Here is a 19,896-nt window from a genome sequence, read left to right on the forward strand (position 1 = left end):
CTAGTGTTAGATAGGGATCGAGCTAGGGATAGGTTTGGAAATGTGATGAAAGACAGTAGGGCAAGTGGAGAATGCTGGAATTAAACTAGATAGTAAATAGGTTGAAGTCAAGAATAGGTGGATTTGGCAGGGGTTTGGTGCCATAGGCCTGTAATCCCAATGCTTGCTTGCCTATAATCCCATTATTCAGGAGGATTATGAGTTCAAGGTCAGCCTAAGCTACACAGTAAGACCTTGTCTGAAAACAGAGCATAAAGTTAAAAAAAGAATGTGTAGTGTGGTGGCACAGGCCTTTAATCCTGGTGCCAGGAGGCAGAAACAGTTAGATCTTTGAGTTTCATGGCAGCCAGGACTACAGAGTGAGACCTTGTTTCAAACAACAACAAAACAAAGAATGGGTGAAAGGAGGAGCAGCTAGGGTTTTTTGAGAGCAAAGAACAGGTGTAGTGAGAGCTGGATGGATATACTTATGAACAAAGAAATGGTGTATGTATTTCATATTCTAGAAGTGAAACAATTGCTGGACAAAGTCTGGAGGATGGTCATGAGAGTAGCTGAAATGAGAGTGGAGGTAACTTATCACCTGGAGATGATAAGATCAAAGAAGAGTGAACCCAGCAAGTTAGGTCTCCACAGTAATACTAATACCAGGTAGAATATTGAATGGGAAAAGGATGGTGGTGGGGAAAAAATCTGTGAGCAGGTTCTTCAATGAGTGAAGGGATGTGTTGTGGAGAAGGGTAACTGGAAGTAAAGAGGAGCAGGAAGTGGTATGGCTGCATGGTATGAAACTCAAAGAGGAGTGAGTCATCATCTCATACAAGGCCTGATAGTTAATGTCAGTTGTTAACTTGATGAAATCTAGAATCACTGGGAGTTGAGCCTTGGAGCATGCCTGTGGGAAATTATCTTGATTGTGTTTTAATTGAGGTGGGGAGACCCACCCTCTATAAGTGGCACTTTTCTAGATTGTGTAAACAGAAAAGGAACTGAGCAGCAGCAGACATTCATTGCTTTCTTCCTTACTGTGAACTCAATGTGACCAGATGTTTCAAGTACCTGCTACCTTGACTTTCCTACTGAGATGCACCTCTTGAATCGTGAACTATGAACTAAAATAAACACCTCTGTCTTTAAGTTGTTTTTGTTCATGACATTCTATCATGGCAGCAGGAAAAAGAAACTAAGCCATGCCGGGCAGTGGTGGTGCACGCCTTTAATTCCAGCACTGGGAGGCAGAGGCAGGCGGATCTCTGTGAGTTCGAGGCCAGACTGGGCTACAGAGTGAGTTCCAGGACAGCCAAGGCTACACAGAGAAACCCTGTCTTGGAAAAAAAAAGAAAGAAATAGTATTTTGGATGTATAAAGCAAGATAAAATGTCATTAAAATAAGACATGTTTTTAATATTTTGAGACATGTTTTCTCTATATAGCCCAGGCTGGTCTAATACTTGAGGGTAGCCAGAAATATATGATAATCCTCCTGCCTTTGCCTCCAGAATGCTAGAATTAGAAGTGTGGACTAGAACATTGGACTCTTTTTTTCCTTTTAAATGTGGCTATTTGGAACATTTAAAATTACTTATTTGGTTTACATATTTCTGCTCATTCACATACAGATGTTCTAGTTTCTTTTAGCTTTGACCATTCTGAAGCCTAATGAAGTTTTTTGCTTGTTTGTTTTTCAAAAACAAGGTTTCTCGGTGTAACTGCTCTGGTTGTCCTGGAACTTGCTTTGTAGATCAGACTGGCCTCGAACTCAGAGATCTGCCTACCTGTGTCTCTTGAGTACTGGGATTAAAGGTGTATGCCACCACCACCTGGTCCTAATGAAGTTTTTTTTAATGACATTTTGTCATCATTGTTTCAGACCAGTAGAATTTTGCACTGATGAAAGTGTTTTGTAATCTGTATAATATGGTAGCTACTAAGTGCATGTGGCTGGTGAAATATAGCTAGGGTGATAGAGGAACTACATTTAAATTTGACTTAATAATTTAAAAATACTTATTTTTATATGTATGAGTGTTTTGCCCACATGTCTGTCTGTCTGTGCACCGTGTGCCTGGTGCTGGTGGAGGCAAGAAAAGGGAATCAGATCCCCTGGAACTGGAGTTAGGATTGTGGACCACCATCTGGATGGTAGGAATCAAACCCAGGTCCTCTGGAAGAGCAGCCAGTGAGTGCTCTTTACCACTGAGCCATCTATCCAGCCCCCAATTTTACTTAATATAAATATAAATAGCCATATGCACTATACAGCACTCACTGTTCTAGAACTTTTAAAAGTAAAAATCTTATAAACCTTAGCTATTTTTTTTTTCTTTTCCAGTTGTGTTGGTGTTGAGGAGGAGAAAGCGGCTGAGATCGACCTGTACCATTGCCCCAACTGTGAGGTCTTACATGGGCCCTCCATTAGTAAGTAGATTTTAGGGTTTTCATCAGGAAGTGGTCAAGGGGAGAGACAAATCAAAGGCAGTTTTGGAGGGCCTTTGCCTTTGTGCAAATTGCCTTTGCCTAAGTGCCTCAGATGTGTCTTCATTAGGAAACAGCAGACGCTGACGCAAGTCCAGCAGGCCCGCAGCTATTGCACTGAGAGGGCAGAAGTGCGTAGCTTTATCTCCCTCCCTATTTAGCAACTGCCTGGAGGAAGCACACTCTTTTCCCCCAGGAGCTTTTCTGCATGTTAGAGTCTCTCTTTAACTCTAGATGCCTCCCAGGGTTTTAGATTAGAAAAGAAGAACCTATTGAGTACTGAGACCTTTGTTCTTGGAAGCTTAGCTTCTGGCCAACTCATGACCTCTTGTCTTTTTCTGGTTTAGTGAAAAAACGCCGTGGATCTTCCAAAGGGCATGATACTCACAAGGGGAAACCAGTGAAGACTGGGAGTTCTATGTTTATTCGAGAACTCCGGGGTAGGACTTTTGACAGGTGAGGACTCTTTGTGCAAAGAAATGTTAAGCATCAGGGGTATGGGAAGCTGAGCATATTTCCCTTCAGCTTCTCCACTGACTGTGCTTCCCTCCTGCCTAGATATCTTCTGAGCCCTGCAAAATCTCCTGTGGGTGGGAACTTCTGTTTTGGTCAGTTTCTAAGGAACAGTACCCAGAGTTTCACGTGATGTTTAGAGTACATTAGGGCCTATTTACAAAAATCTGCAGGAGTTGGGAAACAGCATTTGTCTTAGTCAATTTATAAGCATCTGAGGAATGCTACCTCAGACACTTCAGATCCTTTCTTCTACCTATGTCAGCTAATTTCTTTTACATTCTTTCAAAAATAGTCTTTTTGTCCACATGTATGTGTTTCTGTGTCCTTTTTATTTTTTGAAACAAATGGAAGCACTGTATTTTGCACATTACTTTTTTTTGGTTTTTTTGAGACAGGGTTTCTCTGTGTAGTTTGGTGCCTCTCCTGGATCTCGCTCTGTAGACCAGGCTGGCCTCGAACTCACAGAGATCTGCCTGCCTCTGCCTCCTGAGTGCTGGGATTAAAGGCGTGCGCCACCACCGCCCGGCCCTGCCTGGCTGTTTTTAAACCTAAATTATATGTCTTGGAAATCAATCCACAAATCATGTTCAGATATTCTTTATTCCCATTCATGGTCATTTAGCATTTCATTGAATGGATATAGATTTTATTTACCCAGTCTTCTATTGGTGGCCAGTTAAATTGATTCCAGGATTTTGCTGTTATTAAGAAAACTTCTGTAGTCAATATCTTTATTTTGCAGTGGTGAACATTGAACCTAGGCCTTATGCATGCTAGGCAAGTACCCTACTACTGGGCTGTATGTGAAGCCTTGGTGATTATCTCTGTACTTAAGGTTTTGCATATATGACAAGGACAGTTGTAGATTTAGGTGTGTAAAACTGAAATTGTTAGGTCAAAAGGGATATGCTTTAAGAATCTTTAAATATTGCCAATTGATAGCATAAAAGTTGTACAATTTTACATACAGACTCTTGTCAAGGCTCTGATTTTACTATATACTGGCCAATAATTTTTTTACTATTAAACTTTTTGTTCTAATCAAAATTTAGTGAAATGTTTTTATTTTAACTTATTACCTTAATTATGAAAGAGGTTGATTTTTGTATATTTATGAGTACTTTTTTTGGTTTTGGTTTTTTGAGACAGGGTTTTTCTGTGTTGCCCTGCTTGTCCTGGAACTCACTTTTTAGACCAGGCTGGCCTCAAACTCAGAGGTTTGCCTGTCCCTGCCTCCTTAGTGCTGGGATTAAGGCGTGTGCTGCTGCCCAGCTATTTATGAGTCCTCTTTATTGACATTTTTCCTTTTTTCTAAAGCATTTCCCACATTATTTTATTGAGAATTTTATTTTTATTTTTTTTTTTTTTGTTTTTTTGAGACAGGGTTTCTCTGTGTAGCTTTTTGCCTTTTCCTGGAACTCACTTGGTAGTCCAGGCTGGCCTCGAACTCACAGAGATCCGCCTGCCTCTGCCTTCCAGAGTGCTGGGATTAAAGGCCTGCGCCACCACCACCCGGCCGAGATTTTTTTTTTTTTTTTTGGTTTTTCGAGACAGGGTCTCTATGTGTAGCTCTGCGCCTTTCCTGGAACTCACTTGGTAGCCCAGGCTGGCCTTGAACTCACAGAGATCCGCCTGCCTCTGCCTTCCAGAGTGCTGGGATTAAAGGCGTGTGCCACCACCCATGCAACATATTCTAATCATGCTTTTCCCCTCCCCCAACTCCTACCAGATCTTCCCTACCCACCAAACTCTGTACTCTTCTTTTCTCTCTCTTGAGAAATCAAACATACAATGCAAAAGCAAACAACCCCACAAGAAACATACACTCTCTCTCTCTCTCTCTCTCTCTCTCTCTCTCTCTCTCTCTCTCTCTCACACACACACACACACACACACACACACACACACACACATACACACACACACAAAACACCACAAAATATTAAATCAACAAAAGACAAGACCAAAAAAGAAAAGAAAAGAAACAAAGCAATATGAAACAAATAAAATCTACAAAAATACTTTTGAATTTATTTGGTGTTGGCCATCTACTGCTGGGCATGGGGCTTACCCTTTAGTGTGGTTAATATACCCAGTGAGACGCCACTGGAGAAAGCTAACTGATTTATAACAGCTTTCTTTGCAGACAATTTTAGTTTTTAATGCAGATCAATTTATTAACCATTTTAGTAATAACTGGGTCTTATCTCATTAATGTTTTTTCCCTAGTACCTTCACGGCTTTACTTTTTGCAGTTTAATTTTTGGGCCATCTAGAACTACAGAAAGAGTGGAACAGATCCTGAGTTAATGTATTTGTTTCAATAAGACTCAGTTTCCTTTTCTTCATAGTCTATTCCATTTTCTGTTTTTGGTTCTAGAGATTGAAATCATAGACTAATGCAAGCTAAGCAAATGCTCTGGTACTAATCTATACCTCTATCTACTATCTTTTCTTCATCATGACTAGAAATTGAAGGAGGGGAAAGAATATGATCAAAATATATTGTGTGAAAAATTTAAAGAAGAATTCCCATTTTATAAGTACACGTATTGAGAAAGTGGTTATATACTGTTTTTTAAAAACTCAGTCTTTGCCCTTTTCACTAACATTTTAAATTGGATGTTGCTATTCTGGGTTAGAACAAATGAGTCAAAATTGTTAGTTATATCTCTTCTTAGGTAAGCTATTGACTAGTTTCCTTTGTTATTCAGAGAAGAGTAGTCTGTTCACCATATATTCCCACCTCTTTCAGTGACCTTGTCTCCTGCTTTGGAAAGGTCATTTCTTTCCGGCATATGAGGTTTATGCCATTTACTGTCAACCCATATAAGACTCCCTCAGGAAGACTATGCCCCTTGAGTAGGAGGCCATTAAGGCCTTTTGTGAGCAAAATCTCAAAGTCAGGGTTCTCTCTTGTCACCCACACAGCTCAGATGAAGTGATTCTGAAACCCACTGGAAGTCAGCTGACGGTGGAATTCCTGGAGGAGAATAGTTTCAGTGTGCCTATCCTTGTCTTGAAGAAGGATGGGTTGGGGATGACGCTACCCTCTCCATCATTCACTGTGAGGGATGTGGAACACTATGTTGGTAAGACCCCACAGACCTTTTTAACTGTGACATTATCTATTTCCATCAAGACTTGAGTCACGCTTGGCGTGGTGACATATACTACCTTTATTTCCAGCACTCGGAAAGCAGAGGCAGTCAGATTTCTGTGAATTTGAGACCAGCCCATAGTGAATTCCAGGATAGCCAAGGCTACATCGAGAGACCCCATCTCAAACAAAACAAAAACAAAAAGACTACAGTCACTTTCTCTAATTCACCTTTTTATATTTGCTTTCTAACCATCTTGGGAATATGATATGAAGTGCCTTGCCCAAAGTCATTCTTTGGCAAGGCAAAGAGACAAAATACTAGTCTCTTTTCCTTCTTTGTGTGTGTGTGTGTGTGTGTGTGTGTGTGTGTGTGTGTGTTTATATTAATTCTCTTCTTTTAATAGACCACACAAAATTAAGTTGGTTTCCCCCTTTTTTTAACTTGACAAATTTTAGGGTCATATTTTCTCTGACACATGTTCTTACATACTATTTATTACTGGAGCATAAGTTTGTGGGGAGAGTGGAAGAGAAGAAATAAAGAAGCAGACCCATGGCAGATCTGAGAGTCTCTGTCAGGTAGCTCCAGAGCCCTAACAGGCCTCCACCTAGATCTTGAGAGGGTGTGATAGATTCCTACTCTCTGCCCTGAACACATAAGTATCTGAAGACAGAATTCCTGAGTATAAGGCCATTCTAGGTGCTGGTGAGGGAACAAGAATTTTTTGTCCCTGAGATCACTTGGTACAGAAATCATTTCTTTACTTCAGGTTCTGACAAAGAGATTGATGTGATTGATGTGGCCCGCCAGGCTGACTGCAAGATGAAACTCGGTGATTTTGTGAAATATTATTACAGTGGAAAGAGGGAAAAAGTCCTCAATGTCATTAGTTTGGAATTCTCTGATACCAGGTAGGAGGGGAAAGGTAACAAAAATGCCTAACAACATGTCTAAAACTTGTAGATGTACTTGAATTCATATTTTGGTTTTCTTCTAATGGTTTCTTCCTTTGGAGTAGGCGGTGATATATACTTTGTAGGGTATCAATTCAACTTTAAAATAACTTAGCCAATTTTTTCTCCAGTTTCCTTCTTTTCTTTTGGGGGTAGGGGGTGAGACAGGGTTTCTCTGTGCAGCCCTGGCTGTCCTGGAACTCACTTGGTAGCCCAGGCTGGCCTCGAACTCACAGAGATCCGCCTGCCTCTGCCTCCTGAGTGCTGGGATTAAAGGCGTGCACCACCACCACCACCACCACCACCACCACCACCACCACCACCTAGCTTGCTGTTCCTTTTAAGATTAAAGAACCTAAAGGTATTTAAAAGCTATAGTTGTTTTATATATCACTTTATCCAGAAAGCCTGTGAAACAGCTTTGAGACATGCAGAAAAGGGAAAGAAGAAAACTGGAACAAACAGAAAATAAAGGTGGGGGACTAGGATGCATATGGATAGGTACTATACACACGAATGCATAAGTCTTTGTTTAAATAGTTGGTAGAGATGGTATGCAGAGTTTTCATTGAATTTCCTGAGGTCAAAACAAAGAGGAGAGTATAATGTTATGAAAGATTTGTGAGTTTATATGGGATGAAAAACAAGCAGATTTATGGAACTGAGCTCCAGGAGGTTTCTGTAATATAATGGCTTTTCATAAAGAAGATATCAAGGTAGGGACTAGACAACTGTTCTAAACTGTGTGCTGAAGGAGTAGACGGGAAATGAAATGATAGGTATGACAATTTAGTAGCAGAAGTGATCACTTTCTACTGGGGAAGGATTTGAAACTAGGATTTAGGACTTTGGAAGCTGAGTGGAATAAGACTACTGATCAGGGATGGAGAGATGGCCCAGCAGTTAAGAGCACTGGCTGCTCTTCCAGAGGACCCAGGTTCAATACCCAGAACCCACGTCAGCTCACAACAGTTTATAACTCCAGTTCTAGGGGATCTAACACCTCAGATATACATGCAGGCAAAACACCAATGCACATAAAATAAAAATAAAATTTAAAATGTCTACTGATCGAACTTATAGGAATAAGTGTTATATATACCTTTAGGTTCTGTGGAGAAAATGATTTTTTTTTTGGTTTTTTGAGACAGGGTTTCTCTGTGTAGCTTTGAAGCCTTTCCTGGAACTTACTCTGTAGCCCAGGCTGGCCTCGAACTCACAGAGATCCACCTGGCTCTGTCTCCTGAATGCTGGGATTAAAGGAGTGCGCCGCCACCGCCACCACCCAGCGAAAATGATTTTTTTATTTGTCTTATCTACAAGGGTATTTTATTCAGGCTTAAGCTTTCAGTTTTCAATTTCTGTCAGCTTACATGTCTTTTTGCTTTCTTTACTAGGCTTTCAAACCTTGTGGAAACACCCAAGATTGTTCGCAAGTTGTCATGGGTAGAGAACTTGTGGCCGGAGGAAAGTGTCTTTGAGAGACCCAATGTGCAGAAGTACTGCCTCATGAGTGTGCGGGATAGTTACACAGATTTTCACATTGACTTTGGTGGGACCTCAGTCTGGTATCATGTGCTTAAGGTAGGAATGACTATGACTTCTGGAGGCAGCCACACGTATCTGCCTTTCATATTCTCTTTGGGTAACACTTTGACATAATTAACTCTATCAAGGTGTCTTACTTGGTAGATAGACCTCTAGTTTTGATCCTTAAGGGAAAAGTTTTTGAAGGTAAGCATGGTGACTTGTGCCTATAATTCCAACCCTTGGAAGGTTGAGGCAAGAAGGTTGCCATGAGTTAGAGGTCAGCCTGAGCTATATGGTAAGTTTCAGATCAGCTTAAGCTAAAGAATGAGACACTGTCTCAAAAAACCCAAACCAAAACAAAGAACAACAACAAAATACATGGGGAGGGAGGCTTGCATAAGAAGGCTCTAGGCAAGCTAGGCAGTGGTGGCAGACACCTTTAATCCCAGCAGTTGAGAGGCAGAGGCAGGCAGTTCGAGGTCAGCCTGGTCTCCATAATGAGTTCCAGTACAGCCAGAGTTGTTAACACAGAGAAACCCTGTCTCAAAAAACCAAAAAAAAAAAAAAAAAAGAAAGAAAGAAAAAAAGGCCCTAGGCGGCACCCCAGCACTAAAACAATACTTTTTTGAGGTCTGGGGATATAACTCAAGGGTGGAGTGCTTATTTAGCATGTGCAAGGCCCTGGTTTCTATGTATTTCTAGCACTGCAGAAGTAGTTTTTTGAACTACAGTAGATTCCTTAAGATATTCCCAACTGTTACCTTCTTAAATGAACCAATTTCTATTATTTCTAATATTAGAAATTTTTAATATTTCTGTTCTGCCAGTATGTATGAAAATGTTTATGTTTACTGTAGAAATTCTTGATTTTTCCCTCCCCCAAACTTTAATATATGCACCATAGAATTCATTTATATGTTTGTGAATTTTGACAATTATATAGTCACTAAATTGCCACCACAGATAAAACAGAAATAATGGGATTCCTTTCAAAGTAATAATTCCTATGATTTTCTTTTTAGTGGTTGTTATGATTTTGTAATTACTGTATGGTGCCTATAAAGGATGTTTGCAGTTGGGAAAACAATTTCTTAAATAATTTTGATTGTTTTCACCACTGTTTATTCTATTTAGTTGACTTACCAGAAGTGCCGAGGAAGGAACAGAAAATTTGCTTTATGGTTGTTGTGCAAAATGATCATACATCTTCAATTAGTTGTTCTCATTGGTTTATCATGAAGAATTGGAGCATGTAAATGAAAATGCTGTTATGCAGATGCATGTTTTAATATTTTCATGGAAAAAATGCAAGAAGAGTGAGATGATTTCCTGTGTGTTCCTCATCCAGATTCACAAGTGCTTTCTTTCATTTTCTTTCTCCAAAGCAAACAAAATGAAGTGACTGTATTTTTTTCCTGAGACATTTGGGAGTAGTTCTAGTGTGTGTCTCCTTAGATCCTTAAGATAGTGTCTCCTTATGTCTAGTAATTCATTATATAGTTCTTAAGAACAAAGGTATTCTCTTAAGTAATTACAGAACAGTTATCAAAATCAGGAAATTGATATAATACTATTATTAGCTAATCTGTGAAGGCTGTCTGTTTTCTCCCATTGTACAGTTCACATATCTAGTTTTGTAATGCATATTATCATTTTCTCTGTTTAAATTTATAATATATTAGCCAAGCTACCAGAGTTATCCTTATGCTAGGATATGGTTCTTTTTCACCAAATTGTCTCTCAGATGATTATTCAAGCAAAATACAATTAAGAAATAAAATATTCTTCCAACAGATAATCATCTACTGAAAAGTAATCTTCTAGAAGTCCTTGGGCAGTTACTGAACTTTTAAACTTAATAACTTTGATTGTAGGTGTGGGAAAGAACACTGTGTAACTGGCATTTAAAGGCAGATTCAATTTTCTTCTCATCAGTATGGCCTTAAATTCTAGGACTATTAGTATTGATCTTATCTATAGAGGCCGTTTCTCATTTGATATTACATCTAAAATAAGAGCATTTGGTATATATTTCTCCTAACTTAAACAGTTTTGATTTAAATACCTCCCTCAGATTGTTTTGTAAAATTTGAAGAAAATTTCAGCAGTAGATAAAAAATGATATAAAAATTGGGAAGTAGGTTTGGCATACTGCTGTGGTTGTGGAGCATGGGAAAGAGATTTGGTCCTTTGGAAGATCCCTTCCCCCCAGAAGGACTTTTCTTGAAACCTTTGGTATGGTATCTTTTTTTTTTATTTTAGGGTGAGAAGATCTTCTACCTGATCCGTCCAACAAATGCTAATCTGACTCTCTTTGAGTGCTGGAGCAGCTCCTCTAATCAGAACGAGATGTTCTTTGGTGACCAGGTGGAAAAGTGCTACAAGTGTTCTGTGAAGCAAGGACAAACACTTTTCATTCCTACAGGTCATTCCTGAGTCCCTCCAGAGGGGAGGATGGGAAGGGCAGAAAAAGGGAGATAGTGGCCCTGCAACAAATCCTGCCCATAATTTAGTGATCTCACGATGTGACATCTCTTTTTCTCATCAGCTGAGAGGTTAAGAACTAGACCTCAAGAAAATTTATATGGTGGCCAGGAGATAGTGTGGTTGCTTGTGGAGGCTGCAGATGGCAGAGTAGGCAGGAGGAGGCTGATTGAACACTTGGTTCTGGGTTGATGTCAACTGGGTATACAGGTAGATGGAGTCAGCACCATGACTCTAGGGATAATAACTGTGAGGCTGATGTTGTAGTCTATAATGTTGAATAACCCAGGATGGAAAAGTTCTTTCTTAATGGTTCATGCCTGGGTTTTACATCTAGGATTCTTAGATCTCATGTAGAGTTGAATTTGTGTATTTTGCTAGCCAAGTGTTCTACTGAGCTATATCCTGAGCTAAGTATGTACCTTTAAAAAAAATAGCCCTGTTGTCTCAATCTGGGGAGAGTTCATATCTGGAATCTAATTGAGTCTCCTATGAACAAGGTGTCTCTGTCCAATTTAAATGTTTCTTGATTATTTAATCAGGATTAACATTAAATATTCCTGAAACATATAGTGAAATATTCTTATTGAATGTGGGCATAGTGAAATACACCTTGAATCTCAGGTACTTGGCCTACTGAGACAGGGGGACTGTGTTTTCAAGGTCAGCCTGGGCAACTTAGTGAAACTCTGTTTAAAAACAAAATAAATCTTTAAATTTTTTTTAATTGTTTTCTGAGACAAGGTCTTTGTAGATCAGGCTGGCCTTGAACTCAGACAGATCTTCTTGCCTCTGCCTCCCAACTGCTGGGATTAAAGGCATGTGCCACCTTGTTCAGCTCAAAAATAATAAACAAATTGTGAAATCACATGGACCTGAAAAGTTGGGGGAAGCTCAAAAAACAATAAATAAATGGCATTCTCTTGTGAAATCACATGGACCTTAAATTTTTGTGGAGAGTTTTAATTTGGCATTCAATTTCCTTAATTCTCCCCCCACCCCAGACAGGGTTTCTCTGTGTAGCTTTGCGCCTTTCCTGGATCTCACTCTGTAGACCAGGCTGGCCTCGAACTCACAGGGATCCATCTGCCTCTGCCTCCTGAATGCTGGGATTAAAGGTGTGAGCAGCCACCACCACCACCACCACCACCACCACCCCCAGCAAATTTCCTTGATCTTGATAAGGTTCTTTGCATTATCTAGCCCATGTTGCCTTTACCAACAAAGCCATCTTGTCGGCTGTTTATTCCATATTAGATGAGTTGTAGTCATCTATGCTTTTCAAAGAATTATCCTATATTCATTCATTCTCATTTATTCATATTCATTCTCTCTGTTCTTCTCCCTCCCTCCCCCTTCTGTTTCATTCCTGATACTAGTTAACTGTGTCTTTTACTTCTGTTTGTCTTGCTAGAGGTTTATCAATTTTACTGATCTTTTGCAATAAGTAATTTTTGTCTGATTTTTTTCTCTTTATGTTTTCAATTTTGATTTCTACTTTTATTTTTATTTGTCCTTCTGTTTGTTCTGAGTTCATTTTATACTTTTTTCCTAGTTTTTTTCTAGTTTTCAGAAGGATTTCAGATTATTGATTTCAGACATTCCTTCCTTTTTAATGTGAACATTTAATGCTAAAAATTCCCAGCACAATTTAGCTCTTAGATAAATTTTTATGATATCCTTTTCTTTTGTTAAGTGTGCCTTTGTGGAAAATGAGATGGAATTTACATATTTTAAAATTACCAGTTTAGCAGTTGTTTTTTAGTATATTTATAAGGTTGTATAACCAGGGATGTGATCATCACCTTAAAAAGAAACACTTTCCCCATTAATAGTTACTTTTTATTTTGTTCTCCTCCCAGGCTGTGACAACAACTTTTTCACTTCCCTTGTATATGGATTAGGTTCCATATAAATGTATTGTTGTCCTTTGTTTCTGTTTTTTTTCATTCACATGTTTTCAGAGTTTATCCATGTCACAGCATTTGTTGTCACTTTAATAGTTTTTGAGATGAGATATCATGTAGCCCAGGCTGGCCTTGAACTCAACTGTGTGTGTAGCTGAAGTTGGCCCTGAAATATGATCCTCCTGCCTCCACCTTCTGAGTGGTGGGATTTCAAGTGTTCACCATCTTACTTTGTTTTCTCTTTAGAAAGATTCATGTGATCTTTGAATTTGCTCTGTGCCTAGCCTCGCCTCAAACTTGGAATATTTTCTCAGCTTCATAAGTATGCGATTACAAGCATGTGACATCTTACTTAACTATGCTCTTTTTAATTGCAAAATAGTCTCTCCCCACCCCACCCCACCCCTTGTGACAGGGTCTCATTTAGTCATGTTTGTTGTGTAGCCAAGGATAACCTTGAACTTCTACTACTCCTGCCTCCATCTCCTGAGCACACAGTTACACACTTGCACCACCATTCCTAAGTTTTGCGTTTTATGTAGTGCTGGAAATCAAACAGGGCTTTGCTCATGTTAAGCAAGCCCTCTACCACTGAGCTACAACTCCAGCCCCTGCAAAATAGTATTTCATTATGTGAATATGCCAAATGTTTTATTAGCATATATTATCCAAAATAGTGGATCTCAGTCTGACATTTCTATGCATGTATATATTGTATTTCATATTCACCACTCCCTGCTGTCCCCATACCACACCTGCTAACCTCCTTCTTAACCATCTAGCTCCCTTTCTACTTTCATTTGTTTGTTTGTTTGTTTTGTTTTTCGAGACAGGGTTTCCCTGTATAACAGCTGTGGCTGTCCTGGAACTCACTGTGTAGACCTGCCTGCCTCTGCCTTCTGAGTGCTGGGATTAAAGGCGTGTGCCACCACCTCCCGGCTTTGTTTGTTTTTATTCACTAGCTGATAGACATTTGAGTTGTTTCTATTTTTTCTTGGTACTGGGGATTAAATGCATAGCCTTGTGAATGCTAAGTAAGTGCTATACCACTGAGCTGTTTCCACAGCCCCTATTTTTTTTTTTTTTTTTTTTTTTTTTTTTTGTTTTTTGAGACAGGATTTCTCTGTGTAGCTTTGTGCCTTTCCTGGAACTCACTCTGTAGACCAGGCTGGCCTCAAAACCTCGAACTCACAGAGATCCGCCTGGCTCTGCCTCCCAAGTGCTAGGATTAAAGGCGTGCGCCACCACCGCCCGGCTATTCATTATTTTTTTTCCTACTTGTTTTATTATTTTTTTGAGATAGGATCGCACTAAATTGCCCAGGTTGGCACTGAGCTCACTGTGTGGTCCAGTCAGACTTCAGCTTCTTGAATAGTTGCGGTTATACTTATGTGTCAGACAACCTAGCATGGAATAATTTTCGGCTATTATGAACAATGCTACTATGAGTATTCATGTACAAGTTATTATGCTAGCACAATGAATTGAATATTCCTAATTAAGAATCTGGAATCAAGCCAGGCAGTTTTGGTGCATGCCTTTAATCCCAGCACTTGGGAGTCCAAGAGTATCTAATAATCTGAAACCCCCAAATCATGTTTTATTGAGTTTATTTTCTATGTTGACTGTATGTACATAGTTCTCTATGTATGCACCTGGGAGTCCAGAATTTGACATCAGATATTTTCTATGGTAGTGTTCTTCACCTTCATTTTTTTAATTTTAGTGATTTTTTTTATGAGTCTTTTGCCTACATGTAAGGATGTGCATCAGGTGCTTGCCTTGTCCCCCTGGAGGCCCGAAGAGAGCAATCAAATCCCCTGGAATTGGAGTTACAGACAATTGTGAACTCCTATGGGTGCTGGGGATTAAAGCCGGGTCCTCTGGAAGAGTAGCCAATGTTCTTCTTAATTCCCAAGCCATCTTATCTCTAGCTCATCACCTTATTTTTTGAGACATAGTTTCTCACTAAATTAGACTAGTTGTAACAAGCCTGAGGAGTCTTTCTTTCTCCAAGCTCCCCAGTGCTAGAATTACAGACACATGCTGCCATGCTTAGATTTTTACATGGGTGATGGGGATCTGAACTTAGGTCCTAGTGCTTGTATGGCAAGTACTTTACTGACTGAGACCCTTTGAGAGCCAAAGCAACTCTGCAAATAGAAAATTTCACATCTGACTAATGTGATGGGATCATGCTCAAAGACATAAGTGCATTAAAGTATGTAAAATTTCTTTCAGGCTGTTTGTATAAAGTACATTCAAGTCATAAATGAGTGTTTTGTTTAGACTTGGCTCCCATTCCCAGAATAACTCTTTTTATCCTCAAGATATCTGTGTATTTGCAAATATTCCAAAATTTCAGAAATGTCCCAAGTCTGAAACACTTCTGATCTGAAGTATTTTAGATAAGGTATATTCAGCTTGTATTTTCAGTTTTCTTGTTTATCTTTTGGGAAAGGAATTCCTCTATTATGTGGTAACTCTGTCATTTGCCTTTTTGAGGAACTGCCAAGCTGTTTTCAAAGTATATATGTGCACTATTTTACATTCCAGATAGCAAAGTATAAGGGTTCCAGTTTCTTCATGTTTTCTCCAATACTTGTCATTGCTGTCTTTATGATCATAGCAATCCTGGTGTGAGTAAAGTGGTATAACACTGAGGTTCTAGTTTGTGTTTTCCTTAATGATTTTTTTTGGGGGTGGGGGTTTCGAGACAGGGTTTCTCTGTGTAGCTTTGCGCCTTTCCTGGAACTCGCTTTGGAGACCAGGCTGGCCTCAAACTCACAGAGATCCGCCTGCCTCTGCCTCCCGAGTGCTGGGATTAAAGGCGTGCGCCACCACCGCCCAGCTTTCCCTAATGATTTTTAATGTTGACCATCTTGAAAAAGTACTTCCTGTATTTTATAGATCTTTGTTCTTTGGTATTTTTGTGAAATCTTTTATTTATTCTTTAATTAAATAGTACTTTTCTTGTTAAAAGAGTTCATTATATTTTTTGTACCTTTATCAGATATTTTTGAGTTTGTATTTTGATATTATTTTTAATACATTAAAAGCTGATTCATTGACAGTTCCATACACATATATGTACTTCATTCATGTCCCCCATTATCTTCTCTCCCTGCTGCTGAATCCCTTCTTCCAAACAAGTATCTCTCCTACTTTCACATCTATGTGTGCTCTACTGCATTTAATTAGGGCTGCTTACATGAGCATGGATGGCAATTATCTTACCAGTAACTGTGACTCCCTCTCTTCCAGCAGCCATTAATTGCCTATAGCTCCCCAGAAAGAGTTGAGTCTTTTGACATTCCTTGTTAGTGTCCCATAAAACATGAAAGTTATGAATTCTGTCCAACTTAATCTGTTTTTCTTGTCCAGTTTTTCTTTGTTTTCTCATGGTACTGGTATCCTGTGTATTGTCATAATGTTTTACAGGATTTTTTGTGAGGGTTTTTTGTTGTTCATTTGTCTCACTCAGGTTGTGCGCAGTCTTACTATGTAGCCACCAGGCCTCAAACCTGTGACCTTGCTGCCTTACCTTTTTGTACAATAGGATTATACACATTTCTATAGGTATTGGTAACTCAAGGTCATGAATACTTATAAATATTTTATAGGGTTTTTTGAGACACTGTCTTACTCAGACTGTGCTCTGTCTTACTTTGTAGTTCAGCTAGCCTCAAACCTGTCATCTTTCTGCCTTAGCTTTCTGAGTATATATCACAGTCTCCAATTTAGTTTTGGCTCTTACATTTAGATCTTTTTATTAATTTTAAGTTTGTTTTTATATATAGTTTGAGGTGAGGACCCAGTTTCATTCTTCAGCATGTTGACATCTAATTGTTCTAGACTATCTTGAAAAATGATTCTTTCCTCACTGAATTGTCTTGATATCTCTCACAAAAATTGATTGATCTGAGGTTCAAGTTGTAGTTCAGTGGTAGAGTGCTTGCCTAGTACGTCCAAGGCCCTGGACTTGCTCCCCAGTGTTGCAAAACCAAAAATCAAATGGACAAAAAACCAGGAAAAGTCAGCTGACCATATGTGGGTTTATTTTTTGAATCATATATCTTCCATTGATTTATATGTTTGTCCTTAAGATAATGCATACTTCTTTTATTACTATACATTTGTAGTAAGTTTTGAAGTTTGGAATTATCAGTCCTCTAACTTTATACATCTTTCCCAAGATTAGTTTGTTTGGATCCCTTGAATTTTCATATGAATTTTTAGGTTTAGAATTTGTGTTGGTTTTCAGTGGTTCTAGCTGTTTATTTGCTCTAGTTTTTTGTTTGTTTTAGTGGTTTCAACTTTATAAATATGGAGCATATCACAGATTATTGGTGTTGATGTTTTACCAATTTAAAGGGGTTTAGTCATACCTAGAGGTATAAAAGAACCAGTTTGAGGGGTTGGGGATTTAGCTCAGTGGTAGAGCGCTTGCCTAGCAACCACAGGGCCCTGGGTTTGATCCTCAGCTCCAAAAAAAAAAAAAAACCAGTTTGAATCCGATGGCTCTCCAATGATAACCAGGGTAGTCACCAATTCTGCCACAGGGGTAGCCAGTTCAGACTATGCATCCACTACTGTCAAGAGTCTCAACTGGGGTCATCTTTGTATACTTACGGGAGTTTTCCTTGCATGAGGCTTCTCCCCGACCCTGAAAGCCCCCCTTTCCAGTCATCACTCTCAGCACTCTCCTTCTCCACCCCATCCAACTGGATCCCTTAAGTTCTCATGCCCACCCGCCCCCAGTCCACCCAGGAGATCTTTTCTATTTCCCCTTCCCAGGAAGATCCAAGGTCCCCCCCTTGGGCCCTACTTGTTACTTAGCCTCTCTGGGTCTATGGATTGTAGCATGGTTATCCTTTACTTTACAGTTAATATCCACTTATGAGAGAGTACATGCCATGTTTGTCTTTCTGGGTCTGGGTTACCCCACTTAGGATGATTTTTTTTTCTAGTTCTATCCATTTACCTACAAATTTCATGATGCCATTGTTTTTAAAATACTCCATTGTGTAAATGTACCACATTTTCTTTATCCAAATTTTGGTTGTTTCTAGGTTCTGGCTATTACAAACAAAGCTGCTATGAACATAGTTGAGCAAGTGTTCTTGTGGTATGATTAAGTATCTTTTGGGTATATCCCTAAGATTGGTATAGCTGAATCTTGAGGTAGATTGATTCCCAATTTTCTGAGAAACAGCCATACTGATTTTCAAAGTGGCTGTACAAGTTTGCACCCCTACCAGCAATGGAGGAGTGTTCTCCTTGCTCCACATAAGCTGCCATTTGTGTTTTTGATCTTAGCCATTCTGACAGGTGGAATCTCAGAGTCATTTTGATTTGCATTTCCCTGATGGCTAAGGATGATGAATATTTCTTTAAGCGTTTCTCTGCCATTTGAGATTCTTCTGTTGAGAATTCTCTGTTTAGGTCTATACCCTATTTTTTAATTGTATTATTTTTGTTTTGATGTCAATTTCTTGAGTTCTTTGTATGTTTTGGAGACCAGCCCTCTGTCAGATCTGGGGTTGGTAAAGATCTTTTCCCATTCTGTAGGCTGTCGTTTTTGTCCTATTGACAGTGTCCTTTGCCTTACAGATACTTTTCAGTTTCATGAGGTTCCATTTATTAATTGTCCATCTTAGCTACTGGTGTTCTATTCAGGAAGTAGTCTCCTGTGCCAATGCATTCAAGGCTATTTCCCACTTTCTCTTCTGTCAGGTTCAGTGTAACTGCATTGATGTTGAGGTCTTTGATCCACTTGGACTTGAGTTTTGTGCATGGTGATAGATATGGATCTATTTGCATTCTTCTACATGCCAGCATCTAGTTATGCCAGTACCGTTTGTTGAAGATCCTTTGTTTTCTCCATTGTATAATTTTGACTTCTTAATTTTATTTTATTTTATTTTATTTGTATTGGTATCAGAGCCCCTGGAACTGGAGTTACAGACAGTTGGTTGTGAGCTGCCATCTGAGTTCTGGGAATTGAACCCAGGTCTTCCGGAAAAACAGCCAGTACTCTTAACCACTGAGCCATCTATCCACCCCATTCACTACTTTTTTATTTAGCCTCAGGCACATTACCATGCTGTTTTTATTAGTAGAACTTAAGTAGAGCTTGACATCAGGGATGGTGATACTTCCAGATGTTCTTTTATTGTACGGTATTGTTTATAGCTATCCTGTTTTTTTTTTTTTGTCTTTCCATATGAAGTTGAATGTTGTTCTTTTAAGGTTGGTAAAGAAATGTGTTGGAATTTTGACGGGCATTACATTGCGAATCTGTAGATTGCTTTACTAAGATTGCCATTTTTACTATGTTAATCCTATGGATCCATGAGCATGGGAGATCTTTCCATCTTCTGATACGTTCTCCAATTTCTTTCTTCAAAGACTTGAAGTTCTTGTCATACAGGTCTTTCACTTGCTTTCTTAGAGTTACACCAAGATATTTTATGGTTTTTTTTTTTTGTGGCTATTGTGAAGGGTGTTGTTTCCCTTATTTCTTTCTCAGCCGTTTTATCATTTGTATATAAGAGGGCTACTGATTTTTTTTTTTGAGTTAATCTTGTATCCAGCCAGTTCGCTCAAGGTGTCTATCAGCTGTAGGAGTTCCCTGGTAGAATTTTTGGGGTTACTTATGTATATTATAATGTCATCTGCAAATAGCAAAAATTTGGCTTGTTCCTCTCCAGTTTGTATCCCCTTCATCTCCTTTTGTTGACTTATTGCTCTAGCTAGAACTTCAAGTACTATATTGAATAGATATGGAGAGAGTGGACAGCCTTGTCTTATTCAATTTTAGTATAATTGCTTTGATTTTCTCTCCATTTAATTTGTTGTTGGCTGCTGGCTTGCTCTTTATTGCTTTTATTATTTTAGGTATGTTCCTTTTATCCCTGATCTCTC

The 19,896-nt window shown here is 39.0% G+C and overlaps 1 protein-coding gene across 2 annotated transcripts in view; it reads left to right on the forward strand.

Annotated features, from left to right (window-relative positions):
* The window catches only part of Phf8 (PHD finger protein 8), a 101,770-nt gene that overhangs the window by 17,921 nt on the left and 63,953 nt on the right, over window positions 1-19,896 (forward strand). For both annotated transcript variants that reach the window (XM_028883474.2, XM_028883475.2), the window contains exons 3-8: window positions 2,333-2,418; window positions 2,823-2,931; window positions 5,923-6,083; window positions 6,865-7,006; window positions 8,446-8,632; window positions 10,841-11,003. In XM_028883474.2, coding sequence (XP_028739307.1) covers window positions 2,333-2,418; window positions 2,823-2,931; window positions 5,923-6,083; window positions 6,865-7,006; window positions 8,446-8,632; window positions 10,841-11,003 — 848 coding nt within the window. The remainder of the gene's footprint in view (window positions 1-2,332; window positions 2,419-2,822; window positions 2,932-5,922; window positions 6,084-6,864; window positions 7,007-8,445; window positions 8,633-10,840; window positions 11,004-19,896) is intronic.

Source organism: Peromyscus leucopus, chromosome X, assembly GCF_004664715.2.
Source record: "Peromyscus leucopus breed LL Stock chromosome X, UCI_PerLeu_2.1, whole genome shotgun sequence".
In the NCBI taxonomy this organism is placed as follows: domain Eukaryota; kingdom Metazoa; phylum Chordata; class Mammalia; order Rodentia; family Cricetidae; genus Peromyscus; species Peromyscus leucopus.